Genomic DNA, 25,509 nt, shown 5'->3' on the forward strand with positions numbered 1-25,509 from the left:
CCATTCATTCTTCAATCATTTTTTAGAACTAATATATTGGACATGAAACAAGCTTTAAGAACCTTTGGATGATAAGTTTTTATCAATGTGGGCGCCATGATAATGATTTAATATTTGAATATAAATTGATCAGAAAAGAAATGCACCATCTCATGGACAACTGCTGTGAACGATTAGAGATCACATAGAGGTGAACCACCTCTATATAATAGTACAATATTTAGCTAAGAACCATGCTATAATAATGTGAAATAACTTGGATATCAGAACTAAATGGATATGTTTTCTACGAGTGGTCTCTTCTAGTTCTAAGTAATCTAGATGTGAAAGATGGACAAAGTAGTTGAAATTTGGAAACGTACTTAACTTATGCATGGTTGGGCACGTGGGTTGATGTGAAGGGACCAAAGCCCTTGCGGCCTCTTCATCATTGGGGACATAAAACACCCACCTTATCAAACCTGTTTCCCCCCACCTCAACTCCTCATTCCCTTGGGGATCATTAGATTCGTTTGATGATCTCACATCTCCTCCTCTGCTTTTCCTAACTGGACCAGACCAAAAAAGAAGAGTGACAGAGAGAAATAAGAAGGCCAACCAAGTATTTACCATCACCATCTTCTCATTTGGTGCTCCCTAGAGCTGCTCTCTTGGGCTTGCTGATATTGGTGCACTGCTGGAGAGGCATTGAAGGTGAACAAGGTGTTAGTTTCCCCTTCCTCTCTATATATTTGTCCTCCTTTTTTGCCCCTCTTCTTCTCATTGGAAGGTTTGAAGCAATTAGGAGGGGCTTGGTGTACTGGGTTTTCCATTTATGTACCTTCTGAGTTACTGATAGAGATTGGTATAGGAATCGTTTTCTCCTGTACTACTGTGAAGGTTTTGAAGGAAGAGGCCTCAGTGTAATGAGATTTGGTTGTGTATGAGTTGGAAGGAGCCCAAGGTTGTTATTCTGTAATGAAATTTTAATGCAGTGAGAGGTTTTGGTCCCATGAAAGCTGGGCTGTGTGTTACTTATAGGTAATGATTGGGTGGATGGTTTTATGAGGAATTGTGGAAGGGTTACCACCTCAGGATTGTAGGAGATTCTTTAACTGCAATTCTGGACCTTCTGCAAGCCTCTCACCGTAGGCTCTAATCCTACAATTTGGCTTTCAGAAAATGCCAGCAAAATTCCTTCATACATTTGCTGACGAAAACACGGAGGCGCAGAAGCAAATTGGGTGCGTCGATGGCGTCTTTCAGATGTTGGACCGATACCATATCTTCAAAGGAAGGCGCCTCAATGGACACAACCATAAGAGGTTTCCTTCAGGTACCTGGCCAACATATTCTACTTCCTTACATGATATCAACCCATGTTCATTCTAATAGTAGTTTTGCTGCATTGCTGTATTTCTTATTTCCAAAACTTTTAGTGGGAACCGTGGTTGGCTAATTTCCAAAAAATTACGAAGCATAGTTTCTTCAGTCACTCTCTTCTTTTTTCTTTTTTTTTTTCGATGAAAGTTTTCATTCTACATAGAGGTGCTGGGATTTGTAAATCAAAATGAAGTTGTTATGATTTGGTGTTCCATAGTTTTCTAGTTGATTCTGTCTCCAAGCTTCTATTCTTTAACTATAGGAAGTTTCTCTCTGCAAATCTGCATCCAATCCTCTGAAAGTATATATCTGTTCTTACTCCGACCGTTGTCTGCTCTTGAGTATGGTACTTTTAAATGTTTATCATCTCTAACACAATACATGTTGCTTTGAGATATTAAAATTATATGTCACATCTTTTTATTACCAACTTGACAATCAATGCTACCATCGGGACGGGAAATGCTCAATTCATCATTTCAATCATAGTAGAAATACTCAACCATCGAGTTCTCATAGTTGTTCCTTTTATGGTTCCAATCTAGTAGAAATTAATGGTGTTAAATAAGCAAGGTGATCGAATTAGCGTCTCTGTTATAATCCAATGGCTACTGCCTACAGAGTTATATTAAGCATGCGTTGTCTCTATGAACCGTCTATGTACAGATAATGATAGTTCACAGAATATATCTATATCTACCTTCTCGAAATGATGCCCAGTAATCCTGGTCCGTATTTTGATGTGTTTTACCTTATCTCTTTTGTTTTAAGTTTGGATAGAGTTACTTGTCATTTCTAATATTTGATTTGGCTCTCTATTGCTTTCCCTGTGTATGCCTGACTATTTCTCCTAATTGATCATATAACATTTGTACAGGCCATGCCCTTTCAAACAGCAGTAGTGTTGGAGCAGATTGCGGTGCATGCACTCCACAGATTGTTCTGGTAAGATTTCCAATTGGATGTCATGACAACTCTTTCTTTTTCTGCTATTTCTGAGGATTTATGATCATATAACCTATGTTTCAGGAGAAAAATCACAGCAAAAGCTCAAATGAGAACCAAGGTGTTTCAATGGAGTCATCAGGAACTTCTTTTTCATCCTCATCCTGCTCATCATTTTCTTCTCTAGAGTGTAATGGATCAACTCGACAAAAGCCTTCCTCTATGGATCGAACTTTCTTAGAGAGATCAATAAGGAATTCAGTCGGGTTGAAGAATTCTAATGTCACTAGCAGAGCTATTTACTATGAGTCTCTCAGTGACCCATCATATGCATCAGTTCAATCTGGTCGCCAGTCCCTTGATTTCCGAGATGTTGTTAAGGACTCTATCCACAGAGAAACTCGCAGTTTATCAATTAAAACATCAACAAAGGAGGAGGTGAAGAACCGGATGCTGAAGCATAGGGACTCCCCAAGGCTCATGCAGCTGTCCAAGTCTGCAGATAGATCTTACGTGATTGGTGTAGATGGAAAATCCAGATTGCCTGATGATCTCAGTGAATCCCTTCGAGTACTAGTGAAGCTCAAAGAAGCACCTTGGTATTGCTCAGAGGCTAGTGAACAACCAAGATCATCATGCGAAGAAAAAGATACTTATTTTTTTCCAGTATCGAGGGAAGCTCCACGGCTCTCTTATGATGGAAGAGAAATTTCATGCCCTTCTCTGGATTCTCCAGATGTCAGCAGACCTGTCTCAAGACTCAAAGAGCTTCCTAGGCTATCCTTAGATAGCAGGGAAGGCTCTCTAAGAAGTTCTAACTTTGACTTGAAACCAAACTCAATTTTGAAGGATTCGGACAGTAGTAGTATCAACCAAGGAGTATCCACACCTTCAAATTTTCAGCAAGAATGGGGAAGTCACAAGTGCCCTACCAGTGTCGTTGCAAAGCTCATGGGCCTGGAACCGATGCCCCACATGGGCTTGGCTAGTCAGAAGCCAGTTAATCTGACAGAAACTTATACAAGCAAAACCAATGATCCTTTCAATGGACAAAGAAATAGGAATCCCATAGCTAAGGCATCGCAAGCAACTCAAGATAGCAGAAAGGATCACCTCTTACACTCTCCAAAGAGCTCCCTTAAGGATTCTGTTCCACGGTTGAAGAAGTCTGATCCTGTCAATAATTCAAGGCTCTCGATTGAAACTGCACCATGGACACAGCAGGAAACAATCCACATTCCCCAGAAAACAAAACTTGGATCCCAAGAAGCACATCTGAAGCAGCAACCTGAGTCAGTTTACAGTGAAATAGAGAAAAGGTTGAAGGAGCTTGAATTCCACAAATCCAATAAGGACCTCAGGGATCTTAAACAGATATTCGATGCAATGCAAGCAAAAGGGTTGTTAGAAACCAAGAAGGGTGAAGATCAGCATTCCAAAGTATCAGTTTCTAAGAACTATAGTGGCCAATTTCCAGCTCGGAATGATCATAATTTCAAATCAACCTGTAACCTACATAGCACCCAGCCATTCCCCACATTAATGGAAGGAAGCAATACTCCAAGAGCTTACAATTCTCCTATTGTAATCATGAAGCCTGCAAAATCTGTCATTGGATCAGGTGTTTCTGCTTCTTCAGCTATTCCTTTGGAAGGCTTGTCAGGTCTTCAGAAACTGCAGACTAGTCATTCCATGTATAGAAAGATGACTTCCACAAACAACAGGAGAGTCAAAGACCAAACTCCTAAGGCCAGCCCCAGGGAGCCTACTTATCAGCCGCTTCTCTCCATGGATAAGAAATCTACTAAGAAGACTGAAGAAATTAGTATGCAGAAAACTCGTGTTCAGATTGAGCAGTTATCATCTAGGCATCAGCATTCACCAAGGGAAAATAATGGCAGCTCAGTTAAGACTTCAGGTTCTCTTAGTCCAAGAATACAGGAGAGAAAGAATGAAACAGAAAAGAGATCATGTCCCCCCTTTCCTTCTTCTGAATCAAATAAGTCCCAAAGGAGTTCTGCCAATAGACAATCTCTGGAATCAGTTTCTCCAAGAGGCAGACTTAGACAGAAACCAGCTCAGGCGCAGCAGAAGGATGACCAGTTGAATGATACAAGCAGCGGAAAGAGAAGTCTGAGTCACCCAGGCGATGAGAGATCTCTATGGTCAGAGAGTAATATAAGCTTGGCATCACAAGTGGATATAGAAGTAACAAGTGCTGATAGGTCTGCAGAGATGAACCTTTCTTGCTTACAGCAGGGCAGCCGGAGTCCATCAAGAAGGAATGCCATTAGTACATCTTCAGTCATAAAGCAGAAGGTATGCGCATCACATGTTAGACCCTAATCTTGTTCGGATTAAATTCTATTATGTTTACAGTTTAAAAAAAAACAATAATGCCAAAAAAATTTCTAAAATTGAATATTTTTAATAAATGCAGGTTAAATGTTTTTTATAAATTCTAAAATTTTATCTATATTGATAATAAGGACAAGAGTCATGGCTATGATTGTCTTTCTTAACTGCTACGTATGCTTTTCCATGATGCAATTTTTCTTAGTTTTGGTTTTTTTTTTTTTTTGAGAGGAGTTGTGCTGCAAAATTTCATTTCTAGATTATATATTTGAATTTCAAATTTGAGGTTTTGTTTATAATAGCTCCTTGTTCTTGATTATTTGCTTATGTGCCACATGGTTGATCAGTCTCATGTTTTTATTTTCTTTGCCTGCTTCAGAAGTCCTCGCATAGTCTGAATGAAGATGTTGCAGCCATGGAGGTTGCAACTGTTGCTCCTGAACATCCAAGCCCAGTCTCTGTCCTAGATGCTTCATTTTACCAGGATGGCATGCCACCTTCTGCTGTCAGCAAAACTCCAAATGCATTCAAAGGTGAGGAGATGGTTTTTCTCTCTCTCTCTCTCTCTCCTCATTTCAGCAAAAAGGGTGATAATTCATGAAGTTCTTTAGACATGGTGACAGTCTCCCCTCAATTCAGCAAAAAAGGTAATAATTCATGAAGTTCTTTAGACATGGTGACGGTACATGTTTTTGCCTTACATGGAGCCATGGCGGCCAATCTTTCATTGAGGTGAAAATAGTGTCACCAGTATCCGAAATAGGCTCACTCACCTATCTTTTGAGGAAGTTCACTCATCTATTTCTCACTCTAGCTTCAGATTAACGATTCTCAAGGTTCACCAATCATAATTCAAACAGCTGCTAGTAAAATTGATGAAAACTCTGACATAGGATCTTCTGAATTCCAGGTGTCACGTAGAGTATATTAAACTAATATAGTTTAAGTTAACAACATTTGACTTTCACTCATTTCATTCTAAAGTAGCACCTGCTCTGCAGCAAGCACTTAGCAGGCTCTTTTAGGTCTCTCCTTAAGTTCTCCATGTATGACTAAAGGAGCAATCCAAGTAAGACTTGATATTAGTGCTACTTCAATGGTTTGAGATCTTAATTTATCAACTTGTGAAGCTCCCTTAGTTAAGCGATATTGAAGGGCTAAATGCTCTTGGTGAATGAGCATCTATAATAAGAATATTGGGGCTTAAAGTACCTACCGATTATAATGAACAGTGCTAGGTTCAGCATATACTTTGGCCGCTAGATGAACAGACAAAGACATCCTTTTGTAGCTCATGCACATAAAGGGTCAGAACGGACTCCAGCAACAAATGAGGTACCGCAGAGTAAGTGGACACTTCCTCCAGCTTCCCTCAGAGGCCTCCACTCTCTAACTGTATTTCAGGGGACAGGCACTATAAACCGTCAGTTGCCTAAATAGAACAAGCAGGTAATTGACAACTAAATGAACTAATGAGACATGCCAAGTAAGTAGCTGACCCTACTGTCATTTAACACACAGGAACTAGTTTATTGCCAAGAGAACACCTCCCACAGTTTCAGAAACACCAGCTTCTGACATCCAGGTGATGTGTTCGTTGAACAGAAGCATGCAATTTATATTATGCATCGCAGTAGTTGCGACTACGGGGTCCCGCCACATCTTGCGATGACCCATGGATCAATTCAAGGGGTCTGTCTATAACTGCTGCTTAAAGAGAAGGCATTCCCAGCTGTCTTCCCCCTGTTGCAGGAAAACACAGCTGGATGTCTCAAGCAATATGTGAATCCAAAGATAGCATGGCCTATTCAATATGCTTGTAATTATGCACGAACTAATCTTTAATACTAGTGGTAATGTTTCATGAACTACTGAACATAGATGTGGAGGCCTAACATACCATTGTTTTGGATTTACCGATGTGATATAATTGTAGCACATGCATGCGTACACACCAAGAGATGTATATATTCATATCTTGATTCGCATATACACATAAAGATGCACTTCAAGTAGCCCATACATACCTGGTAATATTTATTGATCCCATGTATATATCGAATACAAGCTTTTGGGGTTTACTGATGTGATAAATTTGTAGGATATGCATATTTTTGTATACCAAGAATTAAATGCTTTTTCTATGTATGTTAGCAATCATATTAAGTGGCACTTAGAGAAGAGAAATAAGCGTGTCATATCATTTTCATTTATTGATGAATAATGATGAGATTCAACCTTCAGAGCACCGCCAGAATCCGACGGCATTGCCTGACAACTCATCACCCAAGTTAAGCTCTAAAGTCAATCACAAGAAGCTTGAGAACATTAACCTGGTTCAAAAGCTCAGACAGCTTAGTTCGACTGATGATGAAGCTCCAGCCACAGATCATCGTGCATCACTGTGTGAACATCGGAGCCCAGACCAGAGATTTGTGTCTGAGATACTCCTGGCTTCAGGTCTTCTGATGAAAGATATCAGCTGGGGACCTGCAGGCCCCATGCCCAATCAGCTTCACCCTTCAGGCCACCCAATCAACCCTGATTTGTTCCTTGTCCTCGAGCAAACAAAGTCAGGCTCATTCACCAAACTTGAAAGCGTTCATGAAAACAGTCTCAGGCCTAAGCCCGGGCCAGAGAAGCTTCATCGGAAGCTCTTGTTTGATGTGGTAAATGAACTACTAATTCAGAAGCTGGAGCTGACTAGTCCAGGCTCTCACCCTTACCTGATGCTTCAAGCCAGGAAGCTTGCTGCCAGATTTCATGGTGGTCAGGACCTGCTAAGGGAATTGTGCTCCAAGATTGAGCAACTCAAAGCCGAGAGCTCAATAAGTGACCGCTGTAACAATGATAGTAACTTGATATCTGGTGAAGATGTGCTGCGGCAATCAGAAGGATGGAACGAATTCAGTGCAGAAGTGCCAAATGTTGTGTTGGAGATTGAAAGATCGATCTTCAAGGACCTAATTGATGAGGTTGTCAGCGGGGAAGGTGCATCCAGTTTGCAAACAGGCAAGCAGGCAGCAGAGGCAACCATTTGCTAAGTAAAAGTAGTCTAAATCTTCTGTTATGATTTTTTTTTTTTTTTAACCTGACTTCCTATGGTATAATAATTTGCAAAGGAAACAACTTTTCCTATCCATACATTGTACAGCTTATCTGCTGCATAATATTTAAGCATTACACTGAGGGCTGATGGAATCAAACCATAAGAATATAAGATCATAACCCTTACATAAAAATGAGATGAAAATTTATTGTCTGTGCTGTTGTCAGCTTCCCGTTTCACACTTACCTGGGACAGAAAGCACATACATGTACATGAGCTGTAATGAGGGTTCAAGTCATCAGATGAGAATAATTTAATGCAAAAGGAGTACAACATTTCAGTTGCTATGGCTGCCTTAATCATTTGGGATCTACTATCCGATCATATGGCTCAAGGCAGGCGATCAGCTACCTGCCGCCAGCCTTGGACAGGAGGCTACCTGCAGCCTATTTGTAACCTGATCAATCATATATAATGTAACTAGCTCCACAGCTTATAAAAGGGATCATATATGACACCATTATTGATACACAAAATGATCTCAAATGTTCCACAGATATTAAAGGAATTAATAACCATGAGGTGTCATGCAGTCTTCCATTGAACAACTATAAATTGAATAATAAAGGTGAAAGGCATTTTTAATATAATGTTCATCAGCTGTAATGCCACACCTCACCTATCACCGTCATCAAGATCTAAGGTTCTGGCAGGTAGAAGAGCCTACAGGCTGCCAAAACATTTACCAATTCCAGAAAGAAAAGATTCCCAAATTAACTTGATTTCACTGGTATCTTGAATATTGATACCACAGCCAGGAAGAGCTAGAAAAGCTGTGACAGCTGGATGGATGCTCAGATACCACAGCAATAAACTGATCGTAGATGTAATATAGCATACAATTGCAAGGAGAACCTGCAATTGAGCATACACAACCAACTGCAGATATACAACCAGGAATAGAGATAAAACCACTGTCACATCCAGCAGAGCTCTTCCCAATTGTCATGCTTATATAAGCAAAATAGTATACATTCTTATCTTCAACATGAGCAAGCAGATGTAATGAATTTTTATAATCATCCTTAGCACTGGTAATTCAGGTTAGCAATCTGATGTACATGTGACTATAAATAATGGTGCAGATATGTTAACAAATTGTGCCAAAAGCCTAGAACATTGGAACAGGTCATGAGGTGCAATCCCCTCACAACATCCTAATGCCCCATAGCCACCCACTGCACCGCTGAATCAATCAAGTCCATAAAGCAATAATCAAAGAATATTTGAATCAGGTTGCAGCCCAAAACCATAAACTGAATGATTGAAATGTAGTTGCTCTCAGTTCAACACACCAGATGCATAATGAATAGTTATGAGCCATGGGAAGAAATTACTGCCCTGCCAGAGTGCCACACTCCTTCATTTGACCTCGCCAAATAATGTCTGAGGCTATAATCCTTCATCCTTAGAAACAGGTTTCTGTTAGCGTCCACCACAGATCTCCTGGACTATGATCCTTCGTCCTTAGGAACAGGGGTTCTGTCGTCCTCCACCACAGGTCTCCAGGAGTACGAGGAACAGCTCTCTGCAATCCATCATGGAACAAATGGACCCACTTGCTGAGACCATCCTCCCAACATTTACGCTTAAGATATTCCCGCAAACACTACAGATCAAGGCTCGCCATCTCAGTACCGGACCCCATACCGGAGCCACATTAGCACTGTATTGGTACAATACAGTACAGGATCTTTTTGGCATATCGAGTGTCGGTACGCCATCCGTACCAGATACCAGTACTGAACTGGTACAATACGTACGTCCTGTACCACCTGATTTAGGCCGGTACGACGAGCCGTGCTGCAGATGCTGGTCCTGAAACTAGATGGAAAAGGCCAAGGATTGATATTAAACTATGGCAATGAGTTTGTAAGCCAACCACAAATACATGGTTATGGTGGGGTAAAGTTGGTGGGTTTTTTTCATAATTGAGACACGTCTCCACTTGTTTCGCATAGTTAAAAATATAAATTTCAGCCCCCACATAGCTGCTGTATTATGATGGTTCTTAACAAAGGGTAAAGTTGTTTTGCTAAGGCATTCAAGCCAAAGGATCGGGTTATGAGGTCATTAACTTAAGTGCAAGCATGGGCAGGTAATTACTGATCTGACTTTGCAAGAGAAGCTTCACTCGTAATCTGAGTTTTTCACAAGTTGAGCAATGTTTGTATCAGATAGATGTGACCTGCAAAAGATGACAGAGACATTCTCATTTCCAAATATGACTGGTGACTGGTTGAACCAAGTACTAGAAAAGTCACATATAATGGTATACTTTAGACATTAAATATATTCACTTTGTTGTGGCCCTAAGTTCTATAGATTTATGATTTTTATTTATACTATATTAGGAAAGAGGCTGCCAGAACATAGAAGATGCCACCAAATGTGACTATTTCGTGGTTTGTTGCCCCCTTATCTTAGAGATTAAACTAAACAAACTTAAATAAACACTGTCATGGCAGCAGCAACAGCACCATCAACTCAGCACATTACAAGTACCATTCTGTATCATGTGATCTACTTGACACATGAAGCAGGAAGAAATGCAGACTTATCAACATTTAAGTCACAATACTTCCATTCTTATCTAAGCTAGACTTCATTATATTAACAGAACATTTTGATGGATCACTGATTTCCACCAGATCATTTCATTTCGCAGTATGGAATAATAAGTTAAAGTGAGATGACATGTTCAACCAAGTTTCAAATGCATGAAACGATATTATATTCAATATTAATTCCATGATATCCAATAAACGACCTCTAAAGTTTAACTTAGGTCCCATTAATAAGCGCCCCAAGGGCATTCATCGAGAGCAATGTCCCAATTACCCTAAGGACTCGTTTGGTTCACGGGAAGAATTTTTTCTCGTTGAAATATTTTTTCTAGGAAGCTGAATCCTGGAAACAAGATGCCTGAAAAAATGATTTTGACATGTTTGGTTGACCATGGGAAAATAGTTATTCCAAAGTGGCTTATGTTTGATTGAGCATCTACTTTCTTGAGAAAGTTGTGTGAAATATCTATTATACCCTTAATAAAGGGAAAGACCTTATTTATGGATTTTGATGATTTAAAGGTAGTTTTCAACAAAAAAAAAAAAAGATCTCAATTTCCAACTGGTAGAAAAGTAGTTTTTCCATATTCCTCATGAGTTTTTCTTTCCCATGAAACATGAGAATAAGAAAATGAAAATCTTATTCCCATGAGAATACTACTTTTCTATCTCTCTTTTTTGAAAACTTCAATCAAATAAGAGGCTTTTTTTTATTTTTTCATTGACCATAGCTTCCTCCCTTCTTTTTCCGCAAACCAAACGAATCATAAATAACATGTCAACATCCGATTGGAGGCGAACCTAAGTTTCTACAATAATCTCCATGTCATGGTATGTCGTACCATACCGTACCGGGCATACCATATCGTAATAGTTCAGTACCAGTACCGGTACCGGTCGCATTCCGACCCTCAGTACGCCAAAAAACTCCATACCATACCGTACCAAAACTATGCTAATGTGGCACCGGTACAGAGTCCGGTACCGGTACAGCGAACCTTACTCCGCGTCCTAACATTTTCTAATATTAATAACTTCTCATCCATCATTATGCTTCACTAAAATGAGTCTTGACCACATACAAAGACGAAAATGGAATGAGGGCGAATTTTTAGAGAGGTTAATGATCAAGATGGAAAAATTGTAGGATATTTCAGAGAGCAAATTTAGAAAGATAATTGATGACTAATATAGTACATTTACATTTAGTTAATTGATGTATAAGAACAAGACATGTCATTAGCGATAAATGGGGGCGACCCCCTTGATGAATGGCCCCAAGGCATCCGTTGACCCTTCTCATTAACTACAAATCAGTCTGAAAATGCATTTGAGAGGCTCACCACATGTCACATGATGGTCCTAGAAAAAAGCCTTCTTCAGGCTCTATGGCAACACTGTAAAATGACACATGTACCTGAAACTTACAAACTCATTTAGAGACCTCAAGCGTTACTGTCTTTTCACATTACAGATTTACATTATACTATAATTTTTTGAATACTATATCTGCATCAAGTTGTGCAAACCAAATGCCAGTCTTGTGTATGGTGGGATCTGCAGCTGTACGTTTCTAGATTTACGTAGACAGCAAAGCATCATGATATCAAACCAATGCATGAAAACCTCATATATTTACATCAAGAATTGAGCATAATTGGACTATGCAATATCACACTCTTCTATAGCAAATTCTAATTTAATATCAGGCAAAAAGTTGTATTTTTCACATGCTATTTTGGCACATTTTTCTCTTCCCATCTAAATATTTTCCTTTTTGTTAGCGGAAAACGCATAACATTGAGGCTGGAGTTTCACCTCATTAAGAGTCTGAATGCCTTGCCTCAAACCTGTCTATGCCAGAATTGCTTAAAACAATCCCCAGTGATACAGATGCACAATAATCATTTAAAAGAGATACTATGTAGCTGCAATTTGGAAACTAGAAGACAAGAAATGGAAAGAAAATTGTTTTATAATAGAGGAAAAAGAATAAGAATATAGACTCTTTGCTTATCTCAATAACCTCACATTTTGCCTACAGAAACTTGACCCAGATGGATGATGGTTTCAGATTTTTCACTGGAGGATCCTAATTTACAACAGCACCAAAAGATATAGCCAACATGAATGTCAGCACTTAAATCAGGGTGTAAGTGAAAATACGTATCGCGTGACATGATTCAATAAGTACCATATTTCAGGTTTGCAACTAAACAATATAATCAGGTTCAATAATGGAACAGTTTAACACTAAGAAATGCAGTGACATAAGCTTGGGCATAACAATACCACTTCTGATTTTTATTCACAATCCATGCATTATTGATTTTACATCAAAAATGATGTGAAGAAATCGTAACCTTTTTTGTCTAAAATGTTTACAGTCAGATATATTGATGTGGGATTCATTTGATGAAGATTTGAGCGATTTTACATGAAAATAGACTTCATCGCATTACTTTTTAATAGGCATGCTGAGTACATGCCAACCAGATTTCCTTTAAACCATCCAAAATATAGTAACTATATTTTATGAATTATGTAGCTGACATGTTAGCTATTTACTTTATTATCTTTTACTACTGTTATTATTTATTGTTTTTAAGAAGAAAGCGACTTGATGGGTACTGAAGTTGAAAGGTGTGCACACAAGGTACACTGAAATTGCTGAGATTCTAAATGATGATGGGAAAATAATAGTGTTGTATGAAATGATGATTTCAATCATGACATGCTCACACGAAGGGTCAAAACTACATTCAACCGCTTTACAGTAGTCATAGATGAATTCATTACTTTTTCATGTGGTTGACTTGTCACATATGTTAAGATGATAATTGTTGATGGGTAAGAAGGGAAGAAAAGTCCTCACAGATGAGGGCTTCAAAACTATTCTATATATAATGGGAAAGCCTTGAGTCCAGCATGTGGGTTGAATACAAGCCTTCCCATCTTGGGGGCACAGGTTCCGCTGGCCCAAAGAAAGAAAAAGATTTGACCCAAAAAAAAAAAGAAAAAGCAAAACCTCATCTAGTCTCTCTCTCCCTCTCTCTCTCTCTCTCTAACAGATGGGGCTTGTCGACTAATTCAAAACCTTGATCAAGGCACGTGGCCTCTAGTTAATAGAGTAAAAGCAGAATCTTTAGATTACAATTTTACTGAATATCGAAATAAGGCCCCAATCGATATTGATAACATGAAGATGCCACAGTGTCATCTGTCTTGTTACATGTTGGATTTACTATGCAGAAGATGGGATACACAAAATAGAACGAGCTGAATGAAGAACTTCTTGTGTTGTTTTATGACTGGAGAACACCCTAAATACTTGGGAGAAAAGTATAAAATAGCAATAAGCCTTGCAAGATTGTATGGTCTGGAAATTGAGCAATAATGAGGACCCAACCAAACAAATTGCATATACAAAAATAAGAATTTGATAGGGACATGTGATAAAAGTGGGAAAGATAGTTAAGGAATAAGTATATCAAAGGAGGTATTGCATCTGTATTGATAGAAATCAAACTGATGGCAAACTGACTACACTTCGGATTCTTTCCTAATTGCATAACATCTTTCCAGTTTTATGGGAACTTGTGAGGATTGGCCCCTAATTGCCTGAGCTTAGGCCGAGTTACCAGCAATGTAGGTTACCCTACCCTCAAACAAGTCTTTCAGGTGTTGCAGAAAGCTCTTCTCTCATCCAGAAAATGCCTTGGCAAAGGAATTGCCACTGATTTGGAGGACTAGCATCAAGTTGAGAGTCAATCAAATATACTCATACTTGATGAAAATCCCACTTGATCTCTTATGCTGACCCTGTTTATATGGAACATGAGATTCAAGTTAAGGCACGTGAATGTGAAGCTACTGTTCATCTATGTCCATTATTTCCCATCGCCTAAATTAAATGTGCTGTAGAGCTTACAAGCAAGGCTTACATAGATAATGGTGTCAAGCTACTGTTCAATCATGCATAAATATGCTCATGGCCCAGTGACTACATAGCTAGGCCAAGTTCCCAGTGACTACATAGCTAGGCCAAACTTGGTTCATTCGATCAAGTCCAACCCAAGCTACTATATATCTGGAGAAATCCCAATCTCAAGTGGTCTTAGCCTATCAAGCTATCAGCCTAGCACAACTCAAGTCACCCCTAGCAACAAGCAAGTGCAATTGAATGTCAGTTACAAAAATATCAAAACATGGCTGCCCATGTCATATCAAGGATTAAAGTGTCATCCATGTTAACAGGCGCAAATCAGATCATATCATGTCAGTGCCTAACTAGGCATGTGGCACAGCTCCATGCCAATGCATGTCAAGCACCGGCATAGCCAGCTTGACAAGTTCCATGCTAGTTCTATGCAAGGATGATCCCAACATGTAATACCTAAAGCATTGTATCAATTTACCATGCTAGTCCAAAAATGCATTTGTGATGTGCTAGCCTACACCATATGCCTCATCATGATGCAATAGAATCTAACCATTGATGGCAAAAGATTCACTCTACCACAAAAAATTAAGATGGTCAATAACTCTAAGAGTCCCTTTTTATAACGTAACAATAAATCTAATTTGATTCTATCTTAAAATTCCAAAATGGCCCTAATAAGGCACGATTACCATTCACTATTACTATAGCGTGAACAGTGCTTGAACAGTTCCACTACAGTAAATGGGTCTCACCAAGCTAACAATTAAAATCTGATATCTTTGACTATCAGCCTTTGATTGTAAAAGATCCACTAAAACTGAAAATACCTATAAAGAAACAAAAAAAAATTGATAACTATAGTTAAATCTAAGAAAGATCCCCTGTTGCAGCCCTTCAATGCACCATAACACATTCTCAATCTCCATCACAAACGTATGTCAAGTCTTTTTTATATTCTAGAGAAGGAGGTTATGCTAAATGACGAGCATCCTGATTTTGTTGGAAGAACATGCATCACATTAGACTTACAATAACAACAGATAATACACTGATCAGTGGAGAATTCACCAGTCCATAATGAAGCTAGAGCTGCTGCAATATATAGCACACCAACTTCTAAAAGCTTTAAGAATAAAGGGGGTTAAATTGACTTCCTATCCAACATGGATATTGGAGTAGCTTAATGCTTGTGACATGAAAGGAAGAGGTATGAGTCAGTGGAGCATTGCATGTTTCTGTCATATATTAGAATAGGTGCACCTAGTGGCCATTACTACAGCATAATGGGCCCCAAGAACTGCTGGATCTCTGTAATGGTAATGGCTTCTATTTGTGCGTTTCAATCTTTGAATGGATTTTATTCAACATTGTTTATAGTATATAATTTTCTCACATTAACAGTCAGGTGTACTAACAAAAATATTACAAATGAATCACAATATTTTATCTTGCAAACAAAGATTCAATAACATCCATCATATAGTCATTATGTCTGTCATAACATACGCAATGGTAGTTGTGTTGTTTGGTTGTTCTGCAAATTATAATGTGACAAAATTGACCCAAAACCCTTTTGACAATCATTGTAATAGCTATCTTTTGGAATAATGGTAAGAACTTCAACAGCTAAAATAGTTCAACCAGAGAGTATAACTTCACACGGAAAAGATAGGAAACAGAGATATATTGAGGGAGAATATTTGCAAGCAAAAAGTAGCTGGCTCAGCTTTGGATACAGTTAAAAAAATACAAGCAAGGATTTTCCATAACATTAAGCAGATAAATAAATTATGTCTTCCATTTAAACAGGCAAAAGCATGAGGAACCATGTATGTCACAAGTAAGAGAATCTGCAAAGTCATAAACTTTTTGATCTATAAAAAAAATGGTCCCCCAGGCTCAGATTAGTAGTTTTGTTTCCGGATAATACCATAGTGCATGATTAGTGTTCACTTCTTAACTCACACTTTAATTAATGGTACATAGATGATACATCCTTGGCCTCTACACTTTGGTATTAAACTTGAAATTATGAAAAAAAAATGTGGGTGGAAAGATTATGCCTATCACTCATCGTGGCATGTCAAGAAAGGGATACTCTACACTTTTTCAGAAAGAGAAAATTCAAGAGAGAGAGAGAGAGAGATTGTAGGCAAAGGTTACTGCCTGATTGAGACATTCCACATACCTCAATTTCTCATATGGATCAAACCATCAGAAATCTGAGATAGAAGTTCCACCAATCTTGATACACCATGCCAACAGTAACACAACTCCACATCAGCAAAACCCATCTAAAATGAACTCTACAACTGAGCAAGTTCCTGTGGGTTCTCCATAGATTCTTTAAGTATCATCTCTGCTCTCCGCTTCTTGTCATCCTTCCCATCATCCCTCAGGAACCAGGAATCTGTTTTAACATTCAGAGTTTTCGAGAACAATGGCACCGCTATGGATTTCTTGTGAATTCCAAACTTAAAATGCACCGGAGGCCTTTCACTAGGAAGAACCCTTTCCTTGCTAATCAAGGACATAAAAGACCCACTTTTTGCTGCCTCGATGGCAGGTGCAAAAGTCTCAAGCACTGACAACTTCTTGTTAGCATCGTCGTTTGGGATAATGATTTCTGACACTTCCTTCTCCCCAAATGGCAAAGGTGGGGCCACGAAAGGGTTGCTACAAACAACCTGCTTTCCCTTCCCAGCATCAGCGTCAATGGCTGGGGCAAACCCAGCTGTACCATTGCAAGCAAGCCGCTGCTGTAAGCTTAGCAAAGTCTTCTCAGCCTTCCGCCGCCGCCTTGCTTGTTCAATTTTATCTGCCCGGAGGTCTGTAGCCCTCTCGTTCCAAACTGGCGTGTGGATATAAGTATGTGGATCAGGGAATGCCGGCAGCCAATCAGGAATGTGCTTCCCTGCAGGAGCCTCCCCAATCTGAGCAAAGCTAGGTGTATGCTTGGGGGTCCGAGCAATTGGGAATCGGGGAACAGGTTGGTCAAATGGAACCTCCTCTGTCGTGCTCACAAACTGGCTGATCTCTCGAACAACACCTGAACTGACCAGGCAACGGTGTACGTCTGATGCACTGGAGAACCCCTGCGACGAACCCAGATCCTCCAGTCCCTGAATGACGTCAAACACATTGCTACTTGTCCTCCCGGATAAATTAGCATAAAAGTTTGCAGCTTTGCCTAGATCACATATGTACCGGATCGCAACATCTGCTAGCGCATCAAGAGCAGAGCGATGGGAGCTGTGGAACCCAGTCGACTCGCAGATCTGAGTCACGGCGATCTTGGCAATGGCACGGCCGAACTCGTCACTACCGGATACCTTACTCTTCTTCGAGGTGGTCTGGTTGTCCCTTCCACTCTCCCTGCCTCCATCGCTCATATTCAACTATTCTGTCATCGGTCCTGAATCCAGCGCTTCACCAGCTTCGACACGGAACTGAACACCGCGCCCGATCTGGAACAATGGTTCGGAAGAGATACGCTTGGAAAACCCTAAATTTCAACAGCATTTGAAACGGAGCGGGACAGGAAGACCGGGAGAGCTCGGAACTGTTCGGAGACTCACCGTGGGTTTCTGCGGCGACAAATCGGTTCCCCCCATGGATCTCGGCAGCTGGAAATCGAAGAGCACGGCCGCCTTGGAGTTCGATTGAGCCCTAGAACAGGGAGAAAAAATCTCGGGTTTGTGGCACAGAGTTCAAGATATAGGCGAAAAAAAACTAGGGTTTGGTCGTCCGTTAGGGTTTTTGGAGGGGAAAATTTAAAAACCTTCGAAAAACCCTAGCGAGAGAGCGAGAGCGAGAGCGAGAGATCGAAGAAAATTAGATAAGGGGGGAATCATTTATAGAGGGGGAGGGGTTCGGGCAAAGTAGGGGAGGTTTTTGCCTTGCAAAAGAGGTCCGAGATCTAGCGGCGAGGCGTAGCTCTGGGGAGTTTGTTACGGAAACGTGGCTTTCTGTGATTGGATTTGAGAAATGGGACGAATATAAAAAAACGAGGATTGGGAGATTTAACGTGTTCCGGCGGGACAGGGGCATGGGATGTCTTGGGGTTTGTGTGGGGCTTCGCGGCCCAACGGTGGTCACACGAATGATGCCACGTGGATCCCACGTCATTTGGGAGTTGATAGCGTCAATGAGTTGGAGCCACGTGGCAGTGCGCGTTGTGGCACGGGAAGTTGCATGTGGATGTTTGCTGTTTGGCTGATGCAGCAAAAATGTTAGGTTCCTCCTTTTATGCATGTTCTTGATGATGGGGCTTTATGACCTCGCATGATGCAGCATGTTTAACCTATGAAGTGCAATTCCCAGTATCCCGGGCATGTGGAGCATCCAAAGTTCATGACCTTCGCAAGGAACAACAAGTTAATTTATAACATTTTATAGGCTCATGTTGTATCTTTCGTGCAAAAGAATGATTGATCTTCTTCCACGAGCTTGATTGTCCGATAGTGCTGAGTGCTTTGAGATGGATACAGAGGGCATATTAGAGAGTAGACGGAAAGTGGACTTGATGCATATGGTTCCATCCATATGGATTTCTTTTTCATGTCTAATCTAATTGCTCACTCTATAAAGAGGAGAGGAGAGAAGAGGCACGACCCCTTCCATCGGCCCTCTTGAGATGCAGGGTGGCGAGCTGATGGGGATGGTGAGGCTCGCTGGTGCAAGGATGGAGGAGGGCCGGTAGACAGGTTTCTCCTATTCTCTTTCTAAAGATATAGATTACACATTTATCGAAAGATCAAAGTATGATGTAGAGGGCAATGGGCCTCGAGTATGGAGGGCCGGAGGAGGACCGCTTGCATGAGGATGGAAGGCTGATGGAAAGGGTTGCGCATGAAGATAGGGGAGGGTCGATAGAAGAGGTTGCACCTCTCCTCTCCACAAAGCAAGTACATTCGGATTGGATGCAGAAAAAAAAACACAAACAAAATAGATGGAATTGTATGCATTGGTTTCACTCCTACGCCTGCTCTTCGTTAAAGTCTTTGCACTACTCTCAAAGCACTAAGCGCAATCAGATAGTCGGGCTCGTGAAAATAGGTCAATCATTCTTTTGTATGAAAGATACAACCCAAACCCAATTTTATATTACAATTGCAAGGTGACAAGTGAGCCACCTTTAATAATTGTGTTTTGATCATTTGCAATACATTTGGATGGTGATAAAATGATGAAATATCATAACTCTAATATTCAACCTGACCCCAATTTTGAGATATTGTGAGATGTTACGTAGTAGGACTAAAAATTCTTTCGATATTGCCTTGATTGTTTGGTAGAAAGCATGACTAGTGGAGCGAGGCTAATAAACAACAAAGGGATGACAATGATAAATGTCATGGTTTGATATAGTTCTAGATTTGATTCCAATGAATAGATGTAGCATGACATTTATCCCTTGTCCCTTTTTCCCTCCACAAAGTTGAAACGAATTGCTTGATGATAAGCTGGAAAGGATGGTGGCCAGATATTGTCACAGAGCTCCTAGATGATGCTCATAGGAGGTAGCAATAGAAAATTGGGTTAATAGACAAGAACTTGTTCCGAATCTTATATATTAATTAATTTTGAAAAAATCCTCCCTAAGTTGATGTATGTTATATATCTCCGTATTTATAATTATCTGGCAAGATAATGCAAGCAATTATTGGGAGGGGAAAAAAAAGAATAAAAGGGTAGCATTTTCTCACGCACATGCGCCCATAATTACTTCTGCAGACAAATATCTTATGCTGCTGCTTGAATCCGAGGTGAATATCGAGGTCGGTAGGCGACCAAGATAAAGAAGTGAAGTTTGTTATGCTCCGAGTTGTAGAGTTGGGATTGACAAGCGGAGCACTGGTGACGACTATGGTCAAACTTATATGATCCTAGATTGACCTAAAAATAAAGTCCTCTTGCGAGAATTTATCTACCAGGTCCCTTAGATGCTCAAGGAAATAATGGAAGAGAGAGCAACAGAGCTTTTAGAGTGAGAGGTTAGAGTGGAAAATGATCTTTACGGGCATACAATAACTACATAGATTAACAGGATCAGCGGTGAGAGGATAGAGTGGAAAATGATCTTTAGCTGAGGGTCCCCCAATTGCTCCTTTATATGGGATGGGATCAGCGTCTATTACCGAGATTAATAGGACATACAATAACTGCAGAGTAACAATTCCCACATTACACACATGGTGACGACTGTTTTAATCATGCAATAATGCCTGAGATTGTGACCATGATCTTTACCGGCATTAACTGCTCTCAAAAGTCTTCAATGAGATATATAGCTTTTTCTCATTGCCCGATCAGACTAGAATGATATTCCAGCCTGGACGCTTCGATTTATACCGAGGTCAGGGGACAAATATTCACCATATCACTTTATAAATCAACTAATACCACATATACTAACATTAGGATTGGTTACAAATTCTGGTGGCCTTAAACATGAATTCATAACCTTCCACAGGCATTGAATCCTTCATTCCTTGCTTAGGTTGCCCAGCTAGGTTGTTTCAAAGGAAAACTTGAAGCCCAAGCAAGGTCCGAATCCATCCGACTCTCCAAGATTCGGGCTAGGCCAGCTTGATCCGACAGGGATTTTGAGGCGGTTCGGGTCCAGGGACAGCCCTACAGCAAGCTGCAAGCCAGAAACACCGACCTACTCCCAGTTCGATGGGCAGCCAATCGCGACCGTCCAAAAGTAATCCCTTCACATAGAAGATTTGATGTTGGAGATTTTTTTTTTGTTCCTCCCTCTCTCTCGAAACTTCTTCGAGCAGAGGAGGGAGTCCGCAAGACGAAAAAGAAGCCCAAAAGAATACTAGAACAGAGAAGGAAGAGCAGAGGAGATATAAAGAATCCCCGACAGCCCCTTCGATCTCGATCGATCTCGATCGAGAGAGAGAGATGGAGGATTTCTGGTGGAAGATATATCGGGGGGACCCGGGGGTGCCGCACACCAACCCGGATCGGATCGTCAGCACATGCGTGCGCACCTTCGCCTTCTCCGCCGTCGCCTGCTTCAACTCCTTCACGAGGCAGCAGCTCTCCCACCACTTCAAGTCAGCTCCTTAACCCCCCCTTCTCTCTATCCCGTTTTCTTAATCATTCTTGTTTCGTTCATGCTCGTCCTCTTGTTTCTTTCTACCCCCTACTTGTAAGGGCTAAACAATGGATCCTCTGAGGCTAGTATAGTGATTGCAAACAATGATCCTGTAGAGTAGAAAATGCATTGCTTTTGATTGAAAATGCCGGTTTTTCATCGCTTATACCTCGGGAATTCAGCTTTTTAAATGATAAGAAGTTATCACCAGGGAACGCTTTAGATCATATTACTATGGGTCTGGAGCTTTGATCCTTGTGTTTGATGTAGTGTTCAAGTGATACTTTTAATGAGGAAATCTGTAAATGGTCACCAGATTTATCCCAGCGATAGCTTCTGATTCCATAATTCATAATCTTCGAATATTTGGATATGAAATGTTGATTCTTTAGATGGACTCTCTTTTAAGCTTTTCCGAACATACAAGGCAATGGGCATCATTTTCCATAACCATAATCATCAAGTCTTTTCTCAATTGTATAGGGTCGGTTTGGTGAAGCTTTATTCATTGATCACAGCTATTAAGGTCTCTCACGAAATGAAGTTATTTCAAAATCCTTGTCCTTCTCTTTCTTGACTCTTTGACTCAAATAGATAAATTATACACACTATGATTTGGGAACCGATATTCTTTTATCTGTTGGTTTAAGAATATGGCGACTGTTGTACTCATTATCTCTTCCAGTTTGCTTGCTGCTTTTTTATATGGTGTTGTGGTGGGGGGGGAACTGTCACAATGTTATATATGAAATCAGGGAAAAATTGCTAATACGAGTATAAATGCCATAGCAGGACAGCATTCTTCGTTGTCTCAAAAGAAGCTGGAAGTTATTTGCTGCTTTACTTAACATGCTCAATTTTTGGGTTAATAATATATTCTTGGATCATGTTCAAGTTTCAAATTCATAGTATATTAAAAATGCAGCCTGATTGACAGATTTTTTCTTTTCCTTTTCAAAATCTCTATGAAGTCTCTTCTTTCTCTCCCTGTCTTTATCAGCAAGTGTATAATAAGGTAAAAAGCATGCTGAAATCAATGTCATTGGTACTAGTCGATATATTTGCTTTTGCACTCAAATTTTCTTGGATCAATTGGACAGAAAAATTATTAGGAGTCTTGACATTTCAGTTTCCTATTGCGGAAGACTGTGGAAGAAGCAAACTTCTCACCACAAGAGAGATGTATAGTGTGCAGTATGGTGGGAGTTGTGAAAGGGAAGAGAAAGTGTATTTTGAACTTTCTGCTTGCTTCATGATGAGTTCTGCAAACATTACAATCAATTTTTGTTAATGGTTAGAGAAGTTTTTTTTACTTCCTTGGTGTACTCTCTTAATGCCTTATGTTACTTCTGTACCTTTACATAGATCTTTTTGGAGTAGCGAGTTTCACCAGGAAGTCTAGTGGCTGCTACCTTCTGCTATTTGTTGTAAAGAATATTTGTACTTATGATGCATTCCATTCTTCTTGTATATGAGAGTTTACAATCACTGCCTCTAACCTTACTCCTGTGGGGATCAAACTAGATCATTTAGCAGGATCCATGGAGCAATTTGAGCTGATCACATTTCCATTAAACTTACTATCTTTGATATCTTTTGCAGACTAAGATCTATAGTTTGTTCATTTTCTTTGATTTTAGATATTACTTGTAGAGTAGGAAATACTTGGGTTTTCTATCCCTTGCTTTTAATTTGATCAGTGTACTGCATATTTGTCATTGCACATGACTGTAAATGTTTAATGAGAAATAAATTAGCATGTTTTTGGTGTAAGTTATAGCTCTTCCACATTTTCTGGTTGTTTTCATTGCACCAATCATGCAGCAAACAATCATCTCATCACTTGGATCTCAAATTTACTCTTTCAGAAAGTCTACAATCTCAATTTGCCTCACATATTCTTTTTTCTTCTTCTTTTTCCCTGCAGTTGGGATGATAAGGCCCTGATGTTCGATCACCACCATCGGAAGAAAGCTATGGAGAAGCAGCAGCAAATCAGTTTGTCAGTTCTTGTGATCCTTGTTACTGGCTATTAGTGTGATTTGCAACAGATTCTATTGTTGCTTGTTTCTGCTCTGCTTTTGTACAATTTTTCTGATGGATTTAATTGGGTATATAGCTGGCCCCTCCTTGATTGCTAGATTTGTGGATTGACCTTTTCATCCTGCCATCGTTGCCATGTCGTTTCGGACAAGTTTTAGACCATATGGCTGAGTCAGTTATAGTCGGTTCCAAGCTGATATATATGTAGCTGTCTGTATATATAATTGTTGAGGAAATTACACCTTATATCTATCTACTTACATGTCTTGCCTTTTGCCATGTATTAACACATTTCTTTTTTTCTTATTTGTTTATTTTATTGTTTACCAGTGGAAAGAGTAAAGGAGCAAGCGATCATGGGAATTATGCTGCTTCAGTTGGCCAGTCTACATCCACTAGCTGAAGTGCTGCTAATATGTTTCTTCTGAGTTTCATTTGGATATAGAATAGGTAACAATGGAATAAGTAGCTCTGAGTGTTCATGGTTTGGGTCATCTGGATAGGCTTTCAGGCATGGAACTTTTGTGGATGAACAAGCTGCATACTATATCATTTTCTAAATGTATTTGGAGTCGTTTCTTTTTGTCATCGTTTAATTGTGCCATTAAATCAACCTGCATTGCATTGGTTGTTCAGAGATAATATTTGCATAGTATATGTTCACTGTTGTGGACTTTTTGGTCCCTTACTTTTAAATGTTTCACAGAGACCTCAAATGGCAGATTCACATATTCCTTGTCTATACAGATGGCCTTGAAAGCAGCATTTTTTGATGCTTTTATCAAAATTGGTCTTTGCCTCACAGGTATCAGCTCTTAATCTAAGGTGTTTGAGGGTCAAAGATACTAGGAGTCCTTCACTGGTAAAGAGGGGTCAATTGGAAAGTTAGTATGCACTTTCTTCAGATTTTTTTTTGCCTGAATAAATGTGGTATATGTAATGATCAGCAGTCGCTAGCCTATTACATTTTCTATACGACGGTTTCTCTCAAACAATGGTAATGCTTAGAACCATGGTTGTTAATCTTTGTCCCAATTATTTTAGCCGGTTTTGGGGGTTTTTCTTTTATAGAATATGCTAGGATTTTTTTTTTTTAGTCAGAGGGTGAGACCTTGATAATAATTTGTCGAATAGATAATGGAGTTTTCTAGGTTTCTGAAGAAATAATTTGTAGCAAAGTGGAGCATCTAATTTTTGAACTGAGAGAAAAGAGCTGGAAGGATAAAAGAATGGCAGTGCTTCTTAGCGAAGATGATTTGATATCCATACATTTATGCATATGAAATTTGCTTGTATTTACAGACAGATTGTATTTGTAATGGTCCCATGTCATGGCTTTGGTGTGTATATATATATATATTTATGTGAGTGTGTGTATGTATGTATGTGTGTGTGTGTGTGTGTGTGTGTATAATCTAGTATTTGAATGGAAGTCTTCTATAATTGGAATACTCTTTGTAGAATGAATTTTTTGAAGCTGGATTTCCCCCCTCTCTATTACAATTTCAATACAACTAGTTGATAGGAGGGGAATGTCTATTAAACAACAACCTTTTTAATGACTGGACTTATTTTTTTGAATTGTTTTCAGAAAAAGGAGATTCATGCCTATATTATTGCTGCTAATTGCTAAAACATGCTTAAAAGAAAAGAGAAAAGTTAAGAGACCATTCAAAGCAATAACGATGTGGTGTAGGCTAGAGTATTTGAGTTAGAATTTAATGGATTCAATTATTTTTGTATTACTTGATAAAAAAAAGCTCGTCTGATTTCTTTCCATATGCACTATCAATTATAAACATCTACGGCTAAAGGAATCATGATGAAGTTGTAATTTGTAAAATTTAATTAGCTTAATGGCTTGTTCTTACCTCACAGCTGGTTTCCTAATTGGTAATCGCAAATATTTTGTCCATTTAAATCAAAATCTCTAAATAACCTGCATCTCCTGATGATGTGATTATATTAACATTCTAAAGTGGAGGTAAAATATCATGTCTTTTTTCTCTCGATGAAATCCAATTAATACTTGGACTAGAAGAAGACAATTTCGAACTTGATTTTTTTGCAAAAA

At 39.5% G+C, this 25,509-nt stretch overlaps 2 protein-coding genes, 1 long non-coding RNA gene and 1 pseudogene across 12 annotated transcripts; 3 read left to right on the forward strand and 1 right to left on the reverse strand.

Moving 5' to 3' along the window:
* The first annotated feature begins 486 nt into the window (after positions 1 to 486).
* LOC103704579 (protein LONGIFOLIA 1) lies at positions 487 to 7,706 on the forward strand. 3 transcript variants are annotated; one of them, XM_039115778.3, is made up of 6 exons: positions 565 to 702; positions 1,159 to 1,315; positions 2,240 to 2,307; positions 2,392 to 4,626; positions 5,042 to 5,195; positions 6,907 to 7,706. In XM_039115778.3, exons 2-6 carry the CDS (start codon positions 1,162 to 1,164, stop codon positions 7,704 to 7,706), a joined length of 3,411 nt encoding a protein of 1,136 aa, XP_038971706.3. In that variant the 5' UTR covers positions 565 to 702; positions 1,159 to 1,161. The 3 variants fall into 3 exon arrangements, with proteins under 3 accessions (XP_017697631.4, XP_038971706.3, XP_038971705.3); XM_039115777.3 differs by lacking the exon at positions 565 to 702 and adding an exon at positions 922 to 1,020; XM_017842142.5 differs by having other exon boundaries at positions 487 to 1,315.
* On the reverse strand, positions 4,936 to 18,253 carry LOC148702385 (transcription initiation factor TFIID subunit 8 pseudogene; annotated as a pseudogene). Of its 7 annotated transcripts, XR_015968592.2 has the most exons (4): positions 17,860 to 18,253; positions 16,470 to 17,748; positions 7,898 to 9,959; positions 6,845 to 7,625 (listed from the first exon to the last, which is right to left on the reverse strand). The product of XR_015968592.2 is annotated as a transcription initiation factor TFIID subunit 8 pseudogene, transcript variant X6 (transcript). The 7 variants fall into 7 exon arrangements; XR_015968589.2 differs by having other exon boundaries at positions 16,470 to 18,133; XR_015968590.2 differs by having other exon boundaries at positions 7,898 to 7,957; positions 16,470 to 18,101.
* Positions 18,254 to 21,058: 2,805 nt separating this feature from the next.
* Positions 21,059 to 24,131, forward strand: LOC103704483 (uncharacterized). Its single transcript, XM_008787792.5, has 3 exons — positions 21,059 to 21,351; positions 23,320 to 23,394; positions 23,766 to 24,131. Exons 1-3 carry the CDS (start codon positions 21,197 to 21,199, stop codon positions 23,836 to 23,838), a joined length of 303 nt encoding a protein of 100 aa, XP_008786014.3. The 5' UTR covers positions 21,059 to 21,196; the 3' UTR covers positions 23,839 to 24,131.
* LOC148702386 (uncharacterized) lies at positions 22,364 to 22,632 on the forward strand. The gene is made up of 2 exons (XR_015968594.2): positions 22,364 to 22,407; positions 22,493 to 22,632. It is a non-coding gene; the product is annotated as an uncharacterized LOC148702386 (long non-coding RNA).
* Positions 24,132 to 25,509: the final 1,378 nt, after the last annotated feature.

Source organism: Phoenix dactylifera, chromosome 9 (genome assembly GCF_051530095.1).
Source record: "Phoenix dactylifera cultivar Ajwa chromosome 9, Ajwa_hap1_PhDact_Kaust_v1.1, whole genome shotgun sequence".
Taxonomy (NCBI): domain Eukaryota; kingdom Viridiplantae; phylum Streptophyta; class Magnoliopsida; order Arecales; family Arecaceae; genus Phoenix; species Phoenix dactylifera.